Here is a 23,394-nt window from a genome sequence, read left to right on the forward strand (position 1 = left end):
TAAGTTATATACATTAAGCTATTAATCAGCAATTTTAAACGCTCTCGATTTTTTCTCTGTTTAACGTTGTAACTGAAATCAATCGCTATGAGCGCACTGTCAAAGCTGCAAAACCCTGATTAAAAAAATACAATTGGCATATAATTTTTACAACATGCTTGCATGTAAAAGCGACCGTCAGAACACCCGACTACTCTACAGCATCAAATGGTCATGAAGTACCTTTTTTTAAGAGTTCTAATTTCTTTTGCCTAATTTCCACAAAATTTTAGTGCAAGATTTCAGCCTTATGGCTAAAAAAATTTTATTTGCCGTGTCGAGTTTTTGCCTAAAATCCCATTTACCGTAGAAAATATTTCTGTAAACCAGCGAACTTTTTGTTCACGTGAGTCTTATTAAAATAGTTTTTCATTTTTCATTAGGTTTGTTTATGATAAAGTTTTGTTTTTAGGGTTTATTTGACAGAGGTTTCAAGGTTTCTGGCAATTACTACAAGCTTTTGCTAATTTGGAGGTCTTTCAGCTGTTTCGCTGAATTTTAAGGTATTTCCAGCCCTTTTGCTTCTTGTCTTGTTTTACTGCCTAGAGTAGCATTTTAAAAGAGACTTATTATTTGCAAGTCTTTTCGAAACCCAGTGGTATAAAACATTTATTTTTGTGAGAATCATGACATAAAATCGAGATTTTTTAACTGAAATTCCGGACGGTCTTTTGTTTAATCTTAGGCAGGTTTCGTAGCTTCTTCTGACTTGCCTGTTGTTTTGCAAGCATTTCAATACTCATGTTTATTGAAAGGAACTTTGGCTTTCTGTGCTCTTATAAAATAACAAAAAATATATTTTCTTTCCGGTCTTTTTAATAAGTTGTTCTTATAATTTGGTAATAGGTTGAAATAAGTTAGTCTTTTTTAAAAATTGAGCTTATTTTTGCATGAATTGGCTCAAATCTTCCTTTCATTTTCTCCCAAGAATACATTCGACTATGTTTTTAGCCTTTTTTTATCTTTTCCGAACATTCATTTCTTTATTTAATTTGTTTTTAGAATATAGTTCTCAAGGTAATATTTAGTCACTTTTCTGTAGTTCTATAATTGAAGTTTTTTTGCTCTTTCCGATCAAAAAATAGCACTTCTTTCCGACGAAAAGTGTTCTACAAATAAAAGCGTTTTGGGTCATTATTTGTACAATCTTAAAAAGAATCAATAGGGCTATTCCCATGTTCATTGGTAACTACAGGAAAAAAAATTTTTTCAGACAAAATAATGTGACTGAATGATCAGTGGTCTCGTGCAGAACTACAATAAAAATTTACCGCCCTATCGCAAAATTTGTTCGTAAATTTTAATCAAAAATATGGTTCAATAAATTTTAAAAATTTTCGATAAGTTTCAAATGGTATGTAACTTGCATGATCTTTATTATGGTAGCACCTTTATTGTGCTATGTTGAGTAGATGCATTTTTTCCCAATGACCTTGGGAACTCAAGCAAAGCATGAAATTTGCCGATGTTTAAACAACCGCCAAAAAAACCTGAAAGTTACTCTTTCCCGAAAACAACTGACAAGAAGTCTGAACCAGATAAGAGCAGCCAAAGGTCTAGAATATGTTTAATTACAGAAAACGCTGACCTACCTCCGTGATTAAAAAAGCATTGTCTACGTTCTGAAACGAAAATTTTAAAGAGGGTGAATTCAACCCCCCCCGCCCCCCCCAAGACAAATAACAGTGCTCAATCTATAAGCAGAAAGAGAAAGACAGCAGACGCATGAGAGCACTACCTCAGCGCTAGCAAGAAGGGCAGCGAAAGTCCTCAAAGGGTTCATCAAGTAAAGCCCCCCAGACGATTTTTTTATTGCTTATAGACGTCACCAGAGGAAGAATGTTCTCAAGGGTTCCAGACATCACCCGAGCAAGAAAACTTGACTTTTTTGGTTCCAGACGTTACCAAGAGATGATCCCCGACGTTCCAGACGTCACCTCAGAAGTCCCCTCCCCAGATAGATGTATCCAAAAAACTTGAATTTTATTGCGGTAAAAAATCTCAAAACAAGAAAGTTGTCCCCAACGAGCTTTTGTTAATGGTTTATGAAAGAAGTAGCCGTGGGAAAGTACATGTCAGCATTTAATAAAGAGAACATACAAATTGCACGAAAAAACGATATAGCGTTATTTGCATCGGAAAAACCTAAAATCGTTTTTCTTAATTTGTTGCAAAAAACTCTACGTGAAATTACTAGTTGTAGAATTAATAGAACACTTCAGTTGGACCTTATATCAACTTTTCTGTAGTTGAATTATTTATTTAAAGTATTTTCAAAGAGAAACGAAAGAAACGCAGAAATGCTTTCTTGATCCTCAAAAGTCAAAAAACGTTTTTCAAACGTTACAATAAAAACTTTAATAAATTGAAAAACCGATTAATTGGGCCCTCTCAGTTTGTTATAATACAAGCTGTAAAATTAGTTTATCGATTTTTTACATTTTAGTAAAGAGGCAACATAAGATTAGCAGAACTGTTTCTTTGACTCAAAAAACTCGAAAAACCTTTTTCTTGATATTTTGATAAAAAATACTTTGTAGGTCTAAAAAAGCCCAATTGATTGAATCCCCTCAACTTGTTATGAAACAAGCTTTGAACTTAATGCATCGATTTGCAAAAAAGAGGCACCTTGAAATTGGCAAAATTGCTTCTTTGAATCAGAAGATTCAAAAAACGTTTTCCTAACGCTTTGGTTAATACATTTAAAATATACAAGAAATCCTATTGATCAAGCTTATTCAGTTTATTTAAAAACAAGCTGATAACTAATTTTATCACTGTTGCAAAACTGCAAAGAAGCAACAAAAAATTGCAAAATTGCTTCTCTGACTTATAGATTTCAGAAAACATTTTTTTCTAACTTTTATTGGAAATATCAATCGAGTTTTAAAAATACCTATTGATTCAGCCTCCTCAGTTTATAAAAAAACAAGCTGAGAAGCTATATAACCATTCTGCACAATCGTGAAGAAGAGACAGAAAAGTTCTTGAAATGCTTCTTCAAAAAAAACCTACAAAGGGGTTTGTGTTTTCTTTCATTTTAATTGCATACTACTAGCCGCCAGCCTCTTCAAAGGGGTAGAAAGTATTCTAAAGAAACCAGACAATCACACATTTTTTGTTTTCATTTTGTGCATTCTACTAATCGCGCGCCTAGTTAATGTGGTAGTATGCCCTGAAAACATTTTCAAAAAAGAGGAAAGATAAGAACTCTCTGTTCTTTAGCTCAAAAGCAAGAAAACCAAAAGCTCAAGATAATTTCCCACTCAAAATTGTTCACGCAAAAAAATCCCTTTGAGTTAGAAAACTCAAATGTCTCTTCATTTTTGTGTGCGGTCTCGGAAGTTGCCGAAAGAAGGCTCTTTGACCCTTTATGGTCTCAGTAGTCACCAGAAAGAAGAAGAGAGTATTTTTTGGTGTCAGCAGTGGCCAATTTAGATGAACTTCAGAATTTAGTGCCTGCTGTTACTAAAGAGGAAGGAAGTTTTAAAGTAAAGATTTCAAAAATTTTAGAAAGAAAACGAGAAGCAAGTGCTTCAAATTAAAAAGAAAAAATTTCAAACGAGCTTCGGCACAAATCGGTTTGACTTGTCTGCTCGTCTGTCTCTCACGTTGCCTATTGGGACCGGGTTAAAAAATAATTTTTTTGTTTCGCAACTCAAGGTAGCAATCTCTAAGCATTTTTTATTCCTTGTTCTTAAAAAAAAACGTGTTTGCCCTTATATAAGTTTGCAACAAAATCCATCCGAAAGCCATATACCTATTCTACTAATTAGAACATTTTGATTTTTATTTTGAGTTCGGGTTTTTTGAAATGACGAAACAATCGCCTGCAATCGGTTACTTTATTCTTTGTTAGAGATACAAATTAGCTAGATTTAGCACCAAAATAACTCTAGGTTTCTTTCTTCCAGAAAAGTTCCGTCGTATTCTTCGACAACTACAAAAAACGCCGGGGTTGATTAGCCTCACAGTGCCATAGACATTGTTTTTGCATTTGGAAATTTGCGTCCCTCCGGTTTTGAAGCCGTTTTATCTGTTAGTACAAAAGAACAACAAGAGCAAGATGACAAAGAAGAACAGTCAAAGTTATCAGTACGCCTTAAACAATTTCAAAATTGCAGATCCGAGTTTGAAAAGCAATTTGGATTTCTTACAATCTTCAATTGATCAGCAAAAAATTTTCAGATCACTCACCCTGCTCATTAATAAAGCAGAAGCAAGCATTGAGGAGCTGAAAACAACACTTAATGACTTTATAAAAGAAAGTCCAAACTCCAGCAGAACTTCGTCTTTCCTGGAACGATAGTCAAACCTTCTGTCACGTCTAGAAAAGTTTAAACACAAAAACGACAGTTTAAGTGACGATGGACTACTCAGTGAATCTTCAACTTGGACACGCGATGATGTCAGTGTAACAGCTCATACGACTGCCAGATGTCCATTCTCACGGAGATGCTCACCATCAGTGAACGAGGTTCCGGAAGCAAGCAACCCAGAATTTTTGTCCTTCTCTAACAAAACGCCACCTCTCCCACTGATACCGGAGAAACCATCCCTCTTTTTTCTGAATGCCACAGGACCAAACCAATGTTGTCAAAGTTTTTAAATGTCGACAACGAGAATCCCCTTATTATTGAAATGAGTACAGCAAGTTTATTCCCTCCAATTAGCGTTGATAACACAGCTAAATCCAAAACAGAAGCAAAACAGTTGGATAAAGAACTTGCGAAACCTGAGACGACCGTCGCAAAATCTCCCGATCATTTTGCTCACATTGGTACAACGTTCTCTGCTGTTGATCATTTTACAGTCAACCAACAGCAGCTTAAAACAGACAATGGTTCAATCCAGCCGCTAAATTTTGTAAGCACGCAAGATAAATTTCAAAACCTTTTTCTTCAGGAAAACCTCAATAATCTTATTTAGCCGAAAAACGTGGTATCTGAATTTTCTCGAGATATTGCCGATGAAAAGTTTCAGACACAAAGGTTTCAACCAATGAGCACGGGTTCTACCCAATATCAAGGAACAGATAATCCTCGCTGCATGAATCCCAGTTCTGTCAAACATTACAGTCAAGAAAGCCTACAGAATCCAGATTTTGGTCTGCCCCAGACAAAACAATCAGTTGAACTGTTAAAAATTTAACCTGGAATCATTACTCAATTCCAGCTACAGTCACAAATCAAAGCCAACCGTTGGCATTGTTGTTAGCCCTTAAACTCATTTGATGTTAAACAAACCACCTGTTCAACGACAATAACTGAAAGTGTTCTATAGCTCCCTCATTCTCAATGTTTTCCTCGCAAGCGCTGCCTTCAAGAGAGCTTTTCATTGCCTCCCATTGCATTGCCACGAAATAAATAATTTTTTCGCCTCGTGCATTACAACACCAGTATTACTGACACACATTGTATCACCTACTTGAAAAACGCAGTGACTGGCAGAGCAAAAGATGTCATCCAATCAAATTCGTGTGATCCTGCTTATAATAGCACGGTTTTAAACGAACTCATGTCATGTTTTGGTGATCCTACAAGTGGTGAACGCCTTCATAAATCAATTGGAAAAACTAGAAATGGAAAACTAACAACTATAACAAGCAAATTTTTGTAGCCCTTGCTTCGTTCTTGAAACGTTTAGTGCAAGCTTTCTGATACCCGGATTACACAGCGGGCCTTGAGACCTCAAAACCTATGAATAAAGCTCAGGAAAAAGTCCCGCATAACATCTTCCTCAAATGAACAGAAAAAACCGTTACATCAATCGAAACACCAGCTACTTTAGTTGAATTTCATAAACAGTTAAAAGTTCAGGCACATGTGTACAATAAGATAACCCGCGAAAATTTCCAGCAGAATAACAATCGTAAAAACAACTTTCAAAATTCTGAGTACTTGAACAACAGCGATAATCACGCAAAAAAACCTAGGTATCGAAAGTTCAGGCTTTCCAGCACAGCCAACTAGTGGAAATCAATCAACATCATTAAGCAGCGGTATTGTGAAACCACCTAGCATTGCATCATTTCCATCCCTGAGCAACGCAAATCGATCAAAGCGCTCATGCGAAAAATTTTGAGGAAACTAAACATTAGCGATCTGTCCCGATTGCCAAAAATGCAACCGAAGCCAGCGATTTGACATTGTTAACAAGAGCAATCTGTGCTCGAACTGTTTGAGCCATAAAAACAAAAGGCAAAACTGCCCCTCAACAAAACGCTGCCATACATGCAGCGGATACCACCACACAACATTGCATGACTCTGGTAAAATGGTCAACGTCTGCCAGCTGCTTTTGCCACCAGCAATTCCACAGGGGCAAATGATACCAACCAGGAAAATTAGCCAGTTAAACAGAAACCTGAACCAGGAAGTAACAGCAACGCAAGCGTCTGGTCCAAATCACAAAACACTCCCTACGGACAGTCTTCAACAAACAAAAAAATCAGAATCAAATTCAGCGCGCTAAATTGAACAATTTCAACCAAAATTTTAGCGTGAACCATCTACAGTCTACACCAAAAAAATGGTTTGAACAACTTCAAAGTATCATTTCTAAACTGCAAGATAGCTTTCAATACGTACGCTCTGATCAATCCAGGAAGCGTGTTTACTTTCATACTTGACAAAATCACAGAGTACTTTGCTCTTCCATGCGAAGATCAAGAAGCCACTTCTCTTCAGTATCTGAACACAGAGTATGCTATGCCACTGTCAAATTTTTTCTGAACCAGTGACTGTTGCACCTTACAAAAGTTTCGATCAAAATTTCGAATAACAACCACTTATAGCACTCCCTGTTTATATGTAGCACCAGCTAATACATTTCAACTCAACCAGCTGTGCGATGCATTCAAAGAATTGCGTCACACTAACTTCCCCGAAGTAGCTGAAGGCAAATTTAGTGCCCTTTTAGGAATAAACACTTTTGATTTCCCACATCCAATTGAAGTCATCCCGACAACTAAAAAACAGTCATTGAGCGTAGACAAGGCTTGGATGGACCCTTTCTGGAGAGTATGAAAAATTACAAAAACGACCCAAACAGTGGTCTTACCAGCAGAAATTGTACGTTTACCACGTATCAAAACAAGGCTCCGATGATCAGCCCCTCTTGGAAATTGAAGCCGAAGGAACCCAATCCGATAGTGAATCTGCGAATTCCGTTGACAATGAAGCCTTTGACATATTGAACAAGACAATCATCTACAATGGTTGGAGGAACGAATTTGGACTACCTTGGAAAAAAACCTTTGAGAAAGGAAACTAATTACTTCATAGCCCTCAGCCAGCTAAAAAGCCTTCATAATCGACTCAGTAATGACATCCAATTGAAAGAGTTGTATGAACAAACTCTCACAACCGATCTTCCAAAATTTTATGTCAAGCCATCTGAAGTTCAGCAGCCAGAACCCGAGAAAATTTGGTATTTGCCCCATCACCCGGTGTTTAATACAAACAAGCCCCGAAAAGTGCATAGCGTAGCAAATGCCGCCAAGTTTAGAGGCCAGTGTTTGAACTCCAATTTGATCACACGACTAGATATGCTGAACAACTTGATAGGAATCCTTCTGAGGTTTCGTGTAAACCCAATTGCCATCCTCCCTGATATTGAAGGCATGCTCATGCAGATATCAATAAGGCTTAAGAGCCGATCTGCACTACGCCTTCTCTGGCCCAATTCAGAGTTGATTAACCAATACCGGTTCACCAGTGTAATTTTTGGAGCAACCTGCTCCCTTTTGTGCATTTTTTTTTTGCTGAATCGTTGCACAGAAGATAATGCAATCGAAGTTCCAAAAGCAGTTTCTGCAATAAAAAACTGTTTTTATATGCACGACTATATCCATTCTCTGCCGTCTATAAAGAAACAATTGAAACCATTGACCAGACTAAAATAGCGATCGTAAAGGTGGCGTTTGTATGATGAAATTTGTGTTAAACAAACATAGATCTCTAAAGATCGGGATGAACTGAAAGAGATCAATAGAGTCCTCGGTCAAAAATGGAGTACCAGAGCTGACTGTTTTCAAATGGAGACATTAGAACATTTTCCCCAAATGCGAGTGAGTATACGCAAAGAAAATTGTTAAGCTTATTGTCAACCAAAATGCTTTTACAACAAGTCCGGAAGATAGGCAAGAAGTGGGATTAACCGCTTCCCGCCGAACTACATTCCAACCTACAAACAGTGATCGATAGTTACTTTGCAATGCCTGATATTGTTATCCCAGATGGTTGAACACTTCAACTAATTAGGAATATAATCACCAGCTTCATGTCTTTGTTGATGCCTCAACTGTCGCATTGGCAGCTTACATTTGCACTAAAAAACAGGACGAAGACTTTCAAACAAATTTTCTTTCAAATGCAAAGCTGCACCAATTAAACAAATTAATGTGCCAAAATTAGAACTCGAAGCGGCCGTTGTAGGAACACGGCCCCGCACCTTGATGCAAATCGAAATGACATTAAATTTCGAAAAAGTTTACTTGTCGACCGAGAGTCATGTTGTCTTAGATTAGATCAGCTCAACTAAGAAACAAAACTATTTTATCTCAAATCGACGGGAAGAAATAAAGAAAACAACTAAAACTCATGAGTGAAATCATAACCCAACTAACAATAATCCAGCCGAACGTGGAACACGTGGCCTTGAGCCACCAGAGTCCCCACAAAATGGCTTACAGCACAACAGTTTTTGCACGAAAAGTAAATTTTTTAAAGAAAGATATGAAAAGGATTTTAAATGTGGGTGCCATTACCAAAAATAAAAACGTCAATCAAACGAATTCTAGAACCAAGCCGCCTTAAAAATGAAGTAAGGTACTTTTAACCCTCGCAACTGTCTTCAATCTAACTTACAGAGCTAAGAAGAATCGTTCCAACAAACATCAATACACTAAAGATACACAAAAGAAGTTGTCTCGAAACAATAATTTCTCTTCAACAATCAACGCATTAAAAAGGAGACAGAAGTTGGACCCAAGAGCAAAATAAGAAGTTTGAATCCAATAACTGACCAAAACGGACTCCTACGATCTAGTGGCCGTCTCCTATTTGCTCCAACGGAATCGGAGATCAAAAAATTTCCAATAATCTTGGACTCAAAGGAAAAGATTGCAAGACTATATATTGAAAATGCGCACAAAATTTGTGCTCACCAAGCCACACAACCAGTCAAATCATTCCTACAACAATGTTACTACATCAGCGGAATGCGAAAAGTACTATTAATAAAATACCGATGTTTTCTGTTTCGCCGTTTTAACACTCAGAATATACAACCAATAATGGCCCCACTTCCTGCTTTCCGCTTCCTAACAGAAGAAATCAAATTTCCGTTCGCCAACACAGGCCTGGACTTTTTTGGCCCGTTTTATATTGAAAACAAACAAAGCAAAATTGAGAAACATTATGGACTTGTTTTGCCTGCCTCTTTACGGGACCTTTCCTTTTGGAAACAAACATGTTCAGATATAAATGCAGACACCTTCCTCAATGCTTATCGACAATTCACCTGCCGAAGATGCCAACCTGTATTCTGGTACAGCGATAACGGAAAAACATTTGTCGGCGCTTCTGAAGAGCTGAAGGGATCGGTTAAGGCTTTAGACAAAGACAAGATTTATAAAGCCCTAGCTGCTGTCAAAACCACATGGAAATTTAACCCACTGTACGGTTCTCATTTCGGAGGAGTGTGGGAGCGATTGATTCAGAGCGCCAAGAGGACACTCTTGCTCATTCTAGTATTTAAGCTTCTCCTTCGACATCTTTGAGACAATAATGGTTGAAGTTGAAGCAATCCTGAGTTCCAGACCCTTGACAAATGTTGCCGATCAGCCTGAAAACCAAAAACCACTAACTTCTATCCATTTCCTCATTCAACGCCCGTACAATTCCCTGTCACGCGGAAATCAACAGCCAGCTAGTTTCTAAACTGAAAGCACGTTCAGCAATTGACGAACCCCGTGTGGCGGAGTTTGTTTAATGTACATGCTGACATTAGTCGAGGTGTGAACGGACAGAAGACAACCAGCCTCCTCTGAAAGTTGGAGATGTTGTGTTGGAACTCAAAGACTTGACGCCGAGAGGAATTTGGCCCCTTGGAAGAGTTATGGAAACATCCCCTGGACGAGACGGTGAATTACGAGTTGCCAAGGTAAAAACGGCTTACGGCACGTTCATGCGTCCGGTCGCTGGCCTCGCACGGTTTTGTTTCCATAATTTTTTCATTCAACTTTTTGCTCCGGTCTTAGGCAACTTGAGCTACATCCACCACTTTGATGTTTTTACCATTACAGTTTTTTAATTTTCAATTATATAGCATCAAGGATATCGGATCAAACGACAATCGGCATGATCGTCAACCCCTGCCCTTCTTCTTGGAGCATATTCCCAATGACCTTGGAAACTCAAGAAAAGCATGAAGATTGCGGATGATTAAACTAACGCCAAAAAACCTGAGGGGTACTCTTTCCCGAAAACATCTGACCAGAAATCGGATCCAAATAAGAGCAACTAAAAATCTAGAATAATTGTTTCATTACACATTTAAAGCTAAGACAATTCCATTATCAGATCCGCCAAACTTTGTTCAAAAACTTGGCAAGTTGTTTCCAAAACCAATGCTCAACACTGTTTTTTGTTCATAGTTTTAGGGGAAGATTAACCGAATTTTGAACGCCTACGAAATCTTCAGTAATGACTAAAAGATAAACTCACTGAATCATTCAATATCTCTAGTAGCCCAAACCCGACATATTTATAGTCTCACAGAATTCATCAGCCAAATGCAATCTAAACAACCACGAGAGAACCGGACAATAACAGAAAATATTTTAAAAAGTCGAATAATTTGTCAAAATGTTTCCTTTCGTTTGTAATCAAACAGCTATCAGAGCCCTTCTTAGATTAGTACAGTGATCTTAAGAAAAACCCTGCAAATCGATTCTCCGGGGTATCCCAGTTTATCGCTTTCCAATATGCCCTCTAAAAAGAGCAAAAACAAGCAGTACATATACCAAAATAAAGCGACGTAAGATCTTTTTTTTAAAAAAAAAACAAACATATTTGGCTTTTAATCTTTCGTTTTTTAGTGGAAAACAAAAGAAACCGACTGTTTCTGAATTTTTTCCAATTTTTTGAGATCTGTCCGTTTTTGTTGTTGTTCTGCAGTCTTTTGATCTTACTAATCAAACATAAATTTGACTTCCTAAGAAGTTACAAATTTAATCTATCAGGAGTTTTTAGTTGAAATAGTTTATTTTAATTGATATTAACTTTAGGTGTATACATTTAAAGAAAATTATATACATACATATATATATATATATATATATATATATATATATATATATAAATACATATATATATATATATATATATATATATATATATATATATACGTGTGTGTGTGTATGTTGAAAATAGTTATTGAGCGGTTTTCTGGTGGTTTTGCACCAGAAAATTTTGCACGTGCTCCGAATGTATTGGCAAGTTTGTGAATAGACCATCTTTGAAAACAAATTTTGTAAACTACATTCTGCAACTCTAGGGCCCATCTTAAAACCCCTTCATTTTATGTCTTCAAAAATACATTCTGAATTGGATCTGTGAAGGGAGATTATCCAGATTATCCAGTTGAGGCCGTGGAAAGTTGTCAAAACTTTCACCTTTCAGACCATCAAAACATACAACTCATGGAGCGGTTTGCTTGTTGAATCGTTTTCGCGTTTTGCCATGAAATACAACTTGAGAGCTAAAGATCTGGTTCAGTCTGATGCAAACCACGATATAATCAATAATTCATCCCCCCCTCAATATTCTTCAAATACCAGTGAAAAAATGCCAGTTTCTATATCTCCCGTCAAAAGTTACTCACAGGAACAAACCACTAGCAGTTCAGGAAGGAACGTTTTGTCAGACTCCTCAAATGGTTTAACACAGCAGATAAGTGAACTGACAATTAACGATGATACATCTCGTTTCCTGATTCCAGTTGGAGCTATCCTTTTTTATTTCGACAGAAAAGATAACCTATATAACGTCTCCTTCTTGGAGCACGACTTGGTCAGGTTCAGGGTGAGGTACTTGCAGTGGGGGTTCAAACTACGATAAATGGGTGTGCTCGAAATCAATCAATGGGTTTGCTCTACTAAATATGAGGTAAACTCTATTGCTGGAACTGTGAGGTTCATCATTGGGAAAAGTTGTTTCTCCCGGCAAAATAATGACTTATAAATTGTAGGCTTTCGCCTGCTAAAAGTTTCAATTCATCTGCAGATGTGATTTTGAACATTGAGATTGGTTGTATTTATGCGTTGTTCTCTTCTAATTTGTTGAACTTCTTTTTGTAAAGAAGGTAATTTCTCGTTTGTAGACGCTGCGGAAAAAATATAGTGTGATTGTTTTGCCAAAAAAGATAAGGTTCTTAAAAATGGGTTCAGTTTACTGTGAAACTCTTTTCTAGGACTTTGCTTGCTATAGACGTCACTAAATTTTTAGAGGAATTTTTTTGAGTTTGTTAACTATCGGTTGATTCTTTTTATGGTTAGAGTTTGCAAAATTGCTAGTTGGTCGACTTATGCGTATCTTATATGAGTTCTCTTTATTGCATGGGTGTTTATAAGTGTAGTGCTACTTATTTCTACGCGCGAAGTGTACTTACCTAGCTCTCTAGGTTTACTGAAATTAAACTTCTATTTTCTTTTCCTTATTATATTTAAATGTTGCCGGAGTCTTTGGTACACACTAAAAATACAAGCATTCAATATTTAAAAAAATGAACAGTCTTCTCCGTCTGTGATTGGAGGAGAACTCAGAGAGTAGATTTCTGTCTGCGGAAATACTCTTGAATTTGTGCATTGTGCATTTTTCAAAGAAATTAGAAAACATCAACTAAAATTGATGAGACTTCAAAATGTTATTATTGAGGAGTCAAATCGAATTAACAACTATTTAGTTTTCTTCTTCAAGGTAATATTTGTCGTTTGTTTTTGTCGTTGTGTTTTTGCTACTCATAGATGCATTTTCCCACTCCATTGTTTTTCTTATGGACTTAGACCCCCCCCCCCCCTTACGTGTCGCCTTGTGATTACGAATACGAACTAGTCTGGTTGAACAAAAGATGTACATATAATAGGTAATGAGCATTGTTTTTTCTCACGTTCAGTGACTATTACCTGCAGTAATTTAGCAATTTGGTCACAACCTGTCTCCTTTTCCCTCTTCCTACGTCTGAGATAAAAATTGATCATCTTGAGATAAAACTAAATTGCTTTGATTGAAAAATAAATGCAAACTAAACTAATACTGCTGAGCTATACTAAAATTCTCAATAATTAAATGAAAAAATTGCAATATATTTGGAGTTTGAATCACATAAGTATCTCGATAGTTTTTCGAAATGAGCCATTTTAAGTTCTTTTTGCGTGATTTTGCAACTACGGTTTTACGTTGCTCTTCAAAACGATTTACATTCTCACAACAGTTGAACTGCGGGAGTTATTTTCTGAATGCGGGAACAGACTAAGTGATCATTTTTCCAGAGATCAAAAAGCTCGTCTTGAATCCATTCGAGTAGTTGAGGTCATCTTTGGGTTTTTGGAAGCCCTTTTTAGGCTGATGAAAGGCACAGGATTGAGTTATTTCCCCTTTTGCAATGCGAGTTCACAATCTTTTCGTAGTCGGCAGATAATTTGGAAGATTCTTTCCAAATCCATTTGTGATGCTGAGTCAGGTGTTTTGGCGTTCTTTTTCACTGTCCTTTACTCCGCTCAAACCTCTGCGATCATCTGAGCACCTGTGACGTCATTTTCAGATCTCGCTTTTGAGACATCGGAGTCCTTACAAAATCAGTGGTCTTCAAACGCATGCGGTTCCCGGACGTTCCCAGTCCTCGGACGTCATTCGAAACCAGCAGTGTTTCGTGAAGAGAGAGAAAGAGACTGGATAGAATGTTCTAGAATATTCTGGATGTGGTTTTTGTTCAATTCAAGGTGAGTGGAGTGGGGTGTATTCTGTGCATGTGTTTGGTGAGGTGGTCTTTCCTAGTGAATCTCTGTTCGCATACTGGACATGCGTGGTTCTTCTCTCCAGTGTGGGATCTGCGATGTCTGGCTAACTCGTCTGATCTGGTAAATGCTCTCTCGCACAGATTGCACTTGAATGGTTTCTCTCCTGTAAGAAAAAAACAATACTTTTCACAATCCCATTAACTTGACTATTTTTTAATTGGAACGTCTTTATTTTTTTGCAGGAAGTAGTATCAATGTTTGTATTTCTCATTTTTTTTTCTTTCGGATTACCTTGTTAAAGTCACCATTATCAACTTTAATTTTTTCCGGGGGGGGGGGGGGGTGTTCCCATGAAATGGCGTTTTTCAATTGAGCCAGAGTTTATAACTAGTCAACTATTTTCATTCCAAATTAGACAAATATCATCCTCATAAAGCTGCTATATTTGAGCCTTTCAAATTGTTAAAACTTCCTCAGTTGCACTTTCCCCATTTTCTTAGGAAAAAGAAACAGCTTCAAATTCAAGCGTCTTCGTGAAGGTCATTCAATATATATTAACATCTGAGGTTAACTAAGTTTAAAGCGTTATTTATCACACCTAAAAGCTTATTTACGCCAACGATCAATATTTCACTTATTATTCGTAATTTCTTCACATATGTCGCTGCTACTAATTCTCAAGTTCAAATTGTACCAAATATTTCTGAAAGTTGCAAATTTGTGAGTCCTAATTCAAATAAACGGTTGCAATTGTAACATCTCGACAAAATTGGGGTCAAAGTTTAAGTTATAATATTAATGATGATTATAAATGAAAGCGTGACTAATAACCTGTGTGGCTGCGTAGGTGTGCTCGTAAGTGGCTGTTCTTCATGTAAGACTTTCCACAGCCGCTGTAATTGCACACGAAAGGTCTGGCTCGCTCCGGAACTACCCTGTTTAATCCACCGTTGATGTTGCCGTTATTGTTTATGTCAACAACTGGGGCGCACCCTGCCCTAATTACAGCACCTGCTGAGAGTGAAATTGATGATGTAGAAGAATTGGTTGATTGTAGGTGTGAACAATTATTGCTGTTTAAGTTGTGAGAAAGTGAATTTGGGCTGCTCTCTTCAGACCCAGAAGTTATCCCTGATTGGTTGTTTTGAGGCATGATGTTGGGAACAGGGGCTGGTCTGATTTGTCTAAAACACCAAACAATTCATCAGTTAAATATATCGTTACAATCAAAAGTTTTATTAAACCTAAAAAAATTATTCGCAAGGAAGACCTCATAATTATAACATTGGATTGTGATGAATTTGATGGCGGAAAATTTCAAAAATTATAGTTATTATTTCCCACTGCAAATGTGTATCTTAAAAGGGGGGTTTTTTCCGTAGCTATCAGTTTTTATAATGGTCAAAAATATATAGCGATTGGAATTGTAGGTTTTATTTGTTGACATAGTTGACAAAAAATACCTGAATGTGTTTAAGTTGTGTGTGTATTTGGCGTTCATTGTACTGTGAGATTGTTGTTGTTGCAATAATTGCAATCTGCATGACCCGGTTGATATATTGTTGTTGTTGTTGTTGGCAAGCGTTGCTGGAGTGATTATGTACACAATTTGAGGAATAGTGCCGGTATTGGTACTGGTTGACCTGTTTGCTGGTTTCAGTGCCAGTGCAATATGATTGCCCGCATTTGCAGGAGTTATCAAGGTTGCAGGCGCTGCAGGTTGTGTTGCAATTGGGATTGCTATGTTGTTGACGGTTCCAGATGTTGATGCAGCTATTGGCGATGAGGATCGACTGGTAGTCGCGGAAGACGGAGGGGTTGACGATGACGACCAGGAACAATTTGAAGATGTGGAAGGCGAAAGAACTTGGAAGGGGGCTGGGGGTGTTTTCATGCCATCTAGAGAGCAATCGCTGTCGGAGAAATATCCCTCGGATCCCTCTTTATCCACGACTGGAACCGGAAAATCGGGAATCATCAAGTTGTTGTTCACATCCAGTGAAGGGAGTCTATCCGGAATCAAATCCAATGTGGACTTGCTCAGTTTTCGCTTTTTAAGTGGAAGATGTTTCTGGTCTGCGCCCAAACTTGGAGGGCTTTTGGACCCGGGAGATCTGCGAGGAAAGTCATCGAAAGAATCGCTGGAATCTCGGCGTTGTTGATGACGTTCGAAATGCTGGAACCCTGGGTGGGTCATAGTGGGCAACAATGATATATCAACTGGACCATTCATGGTATGAACGAAACCTAATTAAAAATTGAAATTATAAACAGCGTCTATCTTTCAGAGGTTTTAATTCGAAAGTGATGTTAAAAGTGAGAAATAATTGAAGGGGCGTTTTAGCATGAGAGAATGATGTTGATAATAATTGGTAATAACAACCAAGATTTCGAGTTACTCTGGTCAAAATGGCGAACAAAAATGGACCTTGTTGAAAGGAGGGTTCTAAAGGACACCAAATCGAAGTGAATGTTTGGCGTGTGAGTTGTCGTTATAACTAGTTAGTAAGTTATCTAACTGCTTCGTTATGGTAATTTGTGGTGTGACTTGACTCTAAGAGAATACAACCAAACAAATCTAGTATGTAGTTCGAATGAATTCTCATTACTTGATCAACACGAACGGCGTGAACAAAATTGCAGACGGCGTAACACCAAACTAGCCAATCAGAAAGCAACGACGTGAAAAGATATGTTTGTGTTGTCATTCGGCACTCCTTTTTAGCGTCTGTCGTCGACAGCTCGGAACTTGTTCACAATTTGGTCACATTTTGTCCTCCTGACTACAATTTTGTGGTGGTGGCGCTTTGTAGTTACAAATAGTAAACGGTTGAAGAAGAATTACTATTGGTTCTTTCAGATTTGAAGTTATTACCTCAATCGACCACCGCCGCAAGTAATAAATAGTTCTCTGAACATTAGCCGACAAGAATTATGGTCTAAAAGGTTACACCAAATATACTTGAATGAATTTCTATTTTCCTGAGTTAATTCTTAAGTGAACTTTTATGCCTTGTTTTGCTCTGAAATATGGCAAGCTTTGTGGTAGATGATTTACGTTTAACACCTACATTTTCGGCCGGTAATTCATTCGGCCAAATGTTCAAATCGCTGCATGTACACCCTCTACTAGTTTGGCGATCTTTCAATGCGAGGGATAGAAGTTCCCGAATTGAATTTGTTCAACTATTCAAAGCGTGAACATAATTTCAATTTGGCATTTACTCTCAGTGCATGAACACAAACAAAGTACAAGTTTTGTCTCATGTATTTTTTGAAGTAAACCGACTACAAATTAGCCGAACATCATCAAAACTTCAGCCTAGTCTTAATTGGAATTAAAGATTCTGGTGATTCCCCGTCTTGTAATTCCCAGTACATCGGGGTTGTAATTTCTCGTATTTGCGAGATTAGTAAACTGCTAAAAGGAATTTTTCCGAACTTTAGTCTTATTTAGACTTATATTTTTCGATAAAATCTGATATCAATGGTTTACTAAATCAAGCTTCAGGTACAATTTTTTTAACATTGCAGTCGTTTCAACTTAAAATAACATTCACCAAGTTGCGCTTTTATAATTTGCCCACGTGGCAACTGAAAGAGTATAGTTTTAAGTTTCGTTTTAGAACAACATCGACTAACATTTACTGAGAACGTATTGTACAATATAATATTATAGCTTGTCTGTGGAGGTGTATACAATAAGCAATGCACTGTAAAAGAGAGGTGGCGTGTTCCAGCCAATAGCGAGTTGGCGAATCAGAATCGAGATAAGTGTCAACGCAATTCGTTCACGCCGTATTTAATATATATTCAGCCCAACATGTGACGCAATAGTCCGAAGTACAATCAGCTAAAAGCGATTTGAGTGAACAGATTGAATTTCGAATCCGAAGTCCAAATTGCAAACTATATTAAACTTCTTTTCTAAATAAAAACAGACGACTACGCGTTCTATTACAGTGTAAAATTTATTCACGCATTTCACACCAAGTGAACAAATACAGCACACAGCACGAGTCGGCAGTCTAATTGTAGAATGAACGAAAGTAACCGACTGTAAAATATACTTGCGTGAACAAATTTGAAGGAGCATGCGTGAAAAAGTGTGACTGCAAATATGTGAATAAATTCAACGACGGAACGCATGAACGAAAAACGTGTCCGCCGTGTCAGTCCAAAAATACACAAATGTTATCGGATTTTTTCGTTTCACAGAGCGGTGATTTTGTTCACAAATCTCGCCATGAAATACGATTATTAACTTCAAAGAAAAATGAGATTTTGTTGATTTAAAATAAGATTAAATGCGTTGTAAAATTTGGGCCTCCACTGCTATTCTTGTAAGAATGAAAAACCGGTTGTCGTATTCTTTCTGTAACAATAAGGGTCGCCCATCTGATCACCTGGAATCATTTGAGCTTAACCCCTGTTAACCCTTCCATTCATTATATCGGTTGCGAACAAAACAAAAACCGTTAATAAAAGAAGGAAAATCGTGCGTTGGTCTATAGTGAAACGCTTCAGTTCTTTCGATGTAAATTACAACTATTATACCCCCCCCCCCCCCCCCCCTCCAGCCCCACCCGCCCCTCCAATTCCACTTAAAGTCGACGATTTTAAATATTTAAATATGAGAATAATATGCGCATTAATATGAGAATAATCCAGGAAAAGATGACATATACACACAGCAAGCTGAACTCAAGAGCCTGAAGTACATCCTCGCTACCATTTTGAATCTAAATAGTATTGGTGGACGAAAATTTACCCGGTTGCCGGACCTGTCTCAACCCTTGCTGAAACGCGTTTTCGCAGGGAGAACCGACGCTTGATCTACCATACTACTGTGATGAGTAAGTAGTGCGTTATAATTTGGAGGTTACATGTTCTATTAGTCTCACGCTTGTCTAGACGCTTTTTATAGTGGCAACTTCATACTTTATTTATATAAGGCTTCAGATTACTAAAGTGTCTATATGAAAACGAGACATTTATGACGTTTGAGCTATGTATCTTACATGTTTTACACCAAATATAAGTCATAACAGGAAAGTGCCAGCTCATTTCTCTATTAAGTGACAATTATGAGAACCCCACATAACGACATAAAGCGAAAAGCTCTACAAATCCTTTGCCAAGGAATACTAGGCTACTTTCCCTCACTTTCATACTGACTCGCAGAGTTACCCAGACTGGGGTACCCGACCCAAGATTTCTCTGATCATACCACGTAGGGTTGCCCACAATAGGGTAAACCGTGACTTTGTTGAGTTTTAGAGTGTTGGGTTATGGACTTTCGCAAGCGGAATAAAAAGCGTTTTTAACTAAGTAAAAGAATTAATTTCTCAAAAAATGAGAGAATAACAAAATGATATTTTACAGTAGAATTTAGAGATTTACAGGAGAGATCTGATTATTAGATCAAGATGGTGATTTGAATTTGGGGATGAAAAAGGACTCAAAAATCAGCTGTATATATACCCATTATCAGTGTGAAAAAGTCAAGATACAAAACTAATCTTAGCACCGTGATTTATAGTGGGGGTCGCAAGGGTTACCCAATATGGTTTGCTTCTGCAAATCAGTCGCAAAGGGAACCATAAATGGAATGCATTTGCACTTTTCTAAGAATTCATTCACACTTCCGGAGATATCATCATCATTTAATACGTGCTGGGAAGATTTTACATCAGTTAATCTAACGCTAATAATAGTTATCTAGATTCACCAATTTGAACCGAATATTGATTCTCAGCACCATTTCTTGACGATTCATTTATATAATTTCTTTGATCAAAATCAAATTGCTTGTCTTTCTAATCTGGTAAGTCAAACTTTCTTTCTAATTCTCACTAAGTTTAAGACTATAGTTTGATCGAAATTCTAACACCCCCACTCAGACTTGAGCTGATTGCGTAGAGTCTGTTCCCATCAAAACTGCTCTGAATGTTTCCACTTTCGAAACGAGTAAGGACTTTGTGAAGATGTCCGCTGCCATTTTGTCTGTAGGAACGTAATGAATTGAAATAGTCCCATCCTCCGTTTTGTCCCGGATGAAATGAAACTTTGTTTCGATGTGCTTGCTCCTTTTGTGCATGACTGGGTTTTGGCAGAGTCTGATACAACTTTGGTTGTCTTCTCCAATTGCTATTGGACGTTTCTGTTGGATGCCAAAATCCTCTAGAAGTTGTTTCAGGTAGAGTGCTTCCTGAACTGCTGCTGCCATGCCCTGATATTCTGCTTCTGATGAAGAAAGAGCAACTGTGGCCTGCTTCTTGACACCCCAGCTGAGTGCTGCGCCACGTCCGTTGAGCTTGAAGTAATAGCCCGTTGTTGATTTTCTGTCGTTCACGTCTCCAGACCAGTCTGCATCACTTTCCCCCACTAAATCATAACTAGCCTCTTTTGTGTAAGTAAGTTTTAAACCTTTTGAACCTTGAAGATATCGCAGAAGTCGTTTTCCGCACATCCAGTGTTGATTGGTAGGTGCATTCATGTGTCTGGACAGAATGTTGACTGTGAACATGATGTCTGGCCTCGTCTGTTTGGCCAGATACAGAAGTGATCCAACCAAGCTTCTGTAGATCCTCTGGTCCACTTCTTCGTCTCCGTTCTGTGCTGTCTGAAGTTTCAAATTCAAATCAGCTGGAGTTCTTGAGGGTTTGCATTGATCCATTTGAAACCGCTCAAGCATTGTTTCTATGTAGCGTTCTTGGTCGACTGTGACTTTGCCCTCTTCTCGTCTGATTCTTAGACCCAGAAACCAGTGTAGTCTCCCTCTGTCTTCCATGTGAAAGGTTGCTTCTAGTGCCTTCTTGACATCAGAGACCACTGTCATACTTCTTGATGCTACTATGATGTCGTCAACCCAGACCAAGATGAAGGTGTGATCCTCTGCTTCTGATCTTGCGAACAAGCAGTGATCGTTCCTGCTTCTGGTGAACCCCTGTCTCAGGAGGAAGTTTGCCAGCTCTTCGTACCAGTTGTTAGCAGCCTGTTTCAAACCATAAATTGATTTATTTAGTCGACATACTAACTTCTCCCCATCTGATCCGCGTTTTACAAACTCCTGTGGCTGTTCCAGATACACTTCTTCCTCGATTGGTGAGTGCAGGAAAGCAGTCTTGACATCAAATTGGTGCATCACATGGCCCTGCTTCGCTGATAGTTGAAGTAGAATCCTGAATGTCTCTGGCTTACAGGTAGGCGCAAAAGTCTCAAAGTAGTCCAGTCCTTCCACTTGCTTGAAGCCTTTCGCCACATAGCGCGCTTTGTATTTGTCCACTTGACCACTGGGTCCCAATTTCACTTTGTAAACCCATTTGCCCGGTATGACGTCCCTGTCTGTGGGTGGTCTCACTAGGTTCCAAGTCTCGTTGTCTTGGAGTGCCTTGACCTCGTCCTTCATTGCCCGGTGCCACTGGTCCCAATCGTCACCTTGCTTGGCTTCGTAGACTGTTTTGGGTTCCACATAGTCGCCCTCAGTCACAACAAGATGGGTCCTGACTTCTCCAAAAAATTGCGGAACATTCCTTACTCGTGTCCCTCGTCTGGGCTCTGCTCTGTCCGCGTGTTCCAGTGCATCTTCATTGAAGCCAACTGTCTCTAACTGTGAGAAGTCTTCTCTGTCACTGTCTTCTAGTGACTCTGAGTCTCTGTGACTCCCTCTTGTTGCATTAGATCCTTCATCTAGTGCTGTTTCTTCAACATCCGAGGCCTCTTGTCTCAGTGTTGTTTCTTGTGTATTCACGCTCCCTGCGTCATGCCACTCCTCCTTTATTGCAGTAGATGTGTCCTGTCGTTCTCTGTTGTCATCGTCTTGATGACCATCATCTGGGTGCCAGATTCCCAGTTCCGACCCATCATCTAGTAGGTCCGCCGTTTCTTTGTTGTCAGGGATTGAGCCCACTTCAGACTCCTTGATGATCACATCTCGAACTGCCATCACCTTGCGTGTGTTGGGTATGTACACCAGGTATCCGTTTTCTCCTTCAGTGTAACCCACAAACTTTCCTTCCAGTGCCTTGGGTTCAAGTTTGCTGACTTCTCTGTCCCTCTTCCTCATGAAGACTGTGCAACCAAAAATAGATAATTTACTAATTGGAAGCTTAGGTTTTATACCTCTCATCAGCTCTGCTGGGCATTTTTCTTCTCCTCGTCTCACAACCAAGTTTCTGATCCTTGCTGCGTGAAGAATTGCTGCTCCCCACATCATCTTTGGAAGTCCTGAGTCAATGAGCAAACATCTTGCCATCTCCAGCAGTGTCCTGTTGCACCTCTCAGCTAACCCATTCTGTTGTGGCGTCTCTGGTATGGTCTTCTCCTGTAGAATGCCTGCATCTAAGCAGTACGTCTCGAACTGCTCTGAGAGAAACTCCTTCGCATTGTCTTGCCTCAGCTTCTTGGGCGTCCCCACACTGAGAACAAATTTCTTCAGGCTGGCCAGTGCTTCACTCTTTGCCTTAAGCAAGTCCACAAACACAAACTTCGTGTACTGGTCTGCAAACACAATGCAGAACCGGAACCCTGACAGTGACTCTACTCTGAAAGGTCCCATCACGTCTGTGAACACCCTCTCCAGCTTCTCTTCTGCTTGGGTCTCTGCCACTCTTGGTACTGGAGTCTTTGTGATCTTGGCCAATGCACACACATTGCATACATCATCGAGTTCCCCCACTGTCTCTGGTGCATTCCTGACCACATCTGCTTGATTCAAATGACCCAATCGTCTGTGCCACTTCCTTGCACTGTCAAGTTTCACGCTGTTGGAACTCATCTTGAATTCTAGAACGCTGCAGGGTAAGTAAAACAAATTATTTTCTTGTGTTAGTTTTACCCGAGTTCCCTTCTGGAGTTTCATGCAGCTGTTTCCTCTCTCGAAAGTGAAGCTATGTCCCCACTCCGTGCATCTTGAGACTGATAGGAGGTTTGAAGAATAGTCCGGCACACACAGAACATTTTTGAGTTCGCATTGGAATTCCCCTTTGTTTGAGGGTATGCTGATCCTCACACAGCCTCTGCCCACCACTCTGGAAGCCTCTCCGTTGGGATTTCTGACCACTGATTGAATGGGCACAAAGTCCAGGAACGCATCGATGTTCGTCACTATGTGATCTGTACAACCACTGTCCACTAGCATGCCTGCTGTCTTCCACTGGGTAAGAGCTGCCCAGCATTCCTCGTCTGGTGTAGCCAATGTTGGACCCATTGCCACTGACTCATGTTTGCCTCCATCTCTTTGTCTCTTGCATGCCCTGTCTAGGTGACCCTTCTCACCACACTTGCTGCATTGTGCTGTCTCCTTCCTCCTGCAGTCCTTGGCAAAGTGT

At 38.9% G+C, this 23,394-nt stretch overlaps 1 protein-coding gene across 1 annotated transcript; it reads right to left on the reverse strand.

Moving 5' to 3' along the window:
* Positions 1-13,302: 13,302 nt before the first annotated feature.
* Positions 13,303-16,669, reverse strand: LOC142353909 (uncharacterized). The gene is made up of 3 exons (XM_075406139.1): positions 15,526-16,669; positions 14,894-15,246; positions 13,303-14,225 (listed from the first exon to the last, which is right to left on the reverse strand). The coding sequence occupies exons 1-3, from the start codon at positions 16,293-16,295 to the stop codon at positions 14,035-14,037; spliced, it is 1,314 nt and encodes a 437-aa protein (XP_075262254.1). The 5' UTR covers positions 16,296-16,669; the 3' UTR covers positions 13,303-14,034.
* Between the last annotated feature and the right edge of the window lie 6,725 nt (positions 16,670-23,394).

This window comes from Convolutriloba macropyga, chromosome 15, assembly GCF_964194025.1.
Source record: "Convolutriloba macropyga chromosome 15, txConMacr16.3, whole genome shotgun sequence".
Classification (NCBI taxonomy): domain Eukaryota; kingdom Metazoa; phylum Xenacoelomorpha; order Acoela; family Convolutidae; genus Convolutriloba; species Convolutriloba macropyga.

What these genes read in the sequence shown, in the direction of transcription:
- LOC142353909 (XM_075406139.1), bottom strand. Translation starts at nt 16,295, where the DNA reads ATGAATGGTCCAGTTGATATATCATTGTTGCCCACTATGACCCACCCA. An exon ending in CACAACTTAAACACATTCAG is followed by an intron (nt 15,247 to 15,525) that starts GTATTTTTTGTC and finishes TTGGTGTTTTAG; the next exon opens with ACAAATCAGACCAGCCCCTG. An exon ending in ACACCTACGCAGCCACACAG is followed by an intron (nt 14,226 to 14,893) that starts GTTATTAGTCAC and finishes TTTTTCTTACAG; the next exon opens with GAGAGAAACCATTCAAGTGC.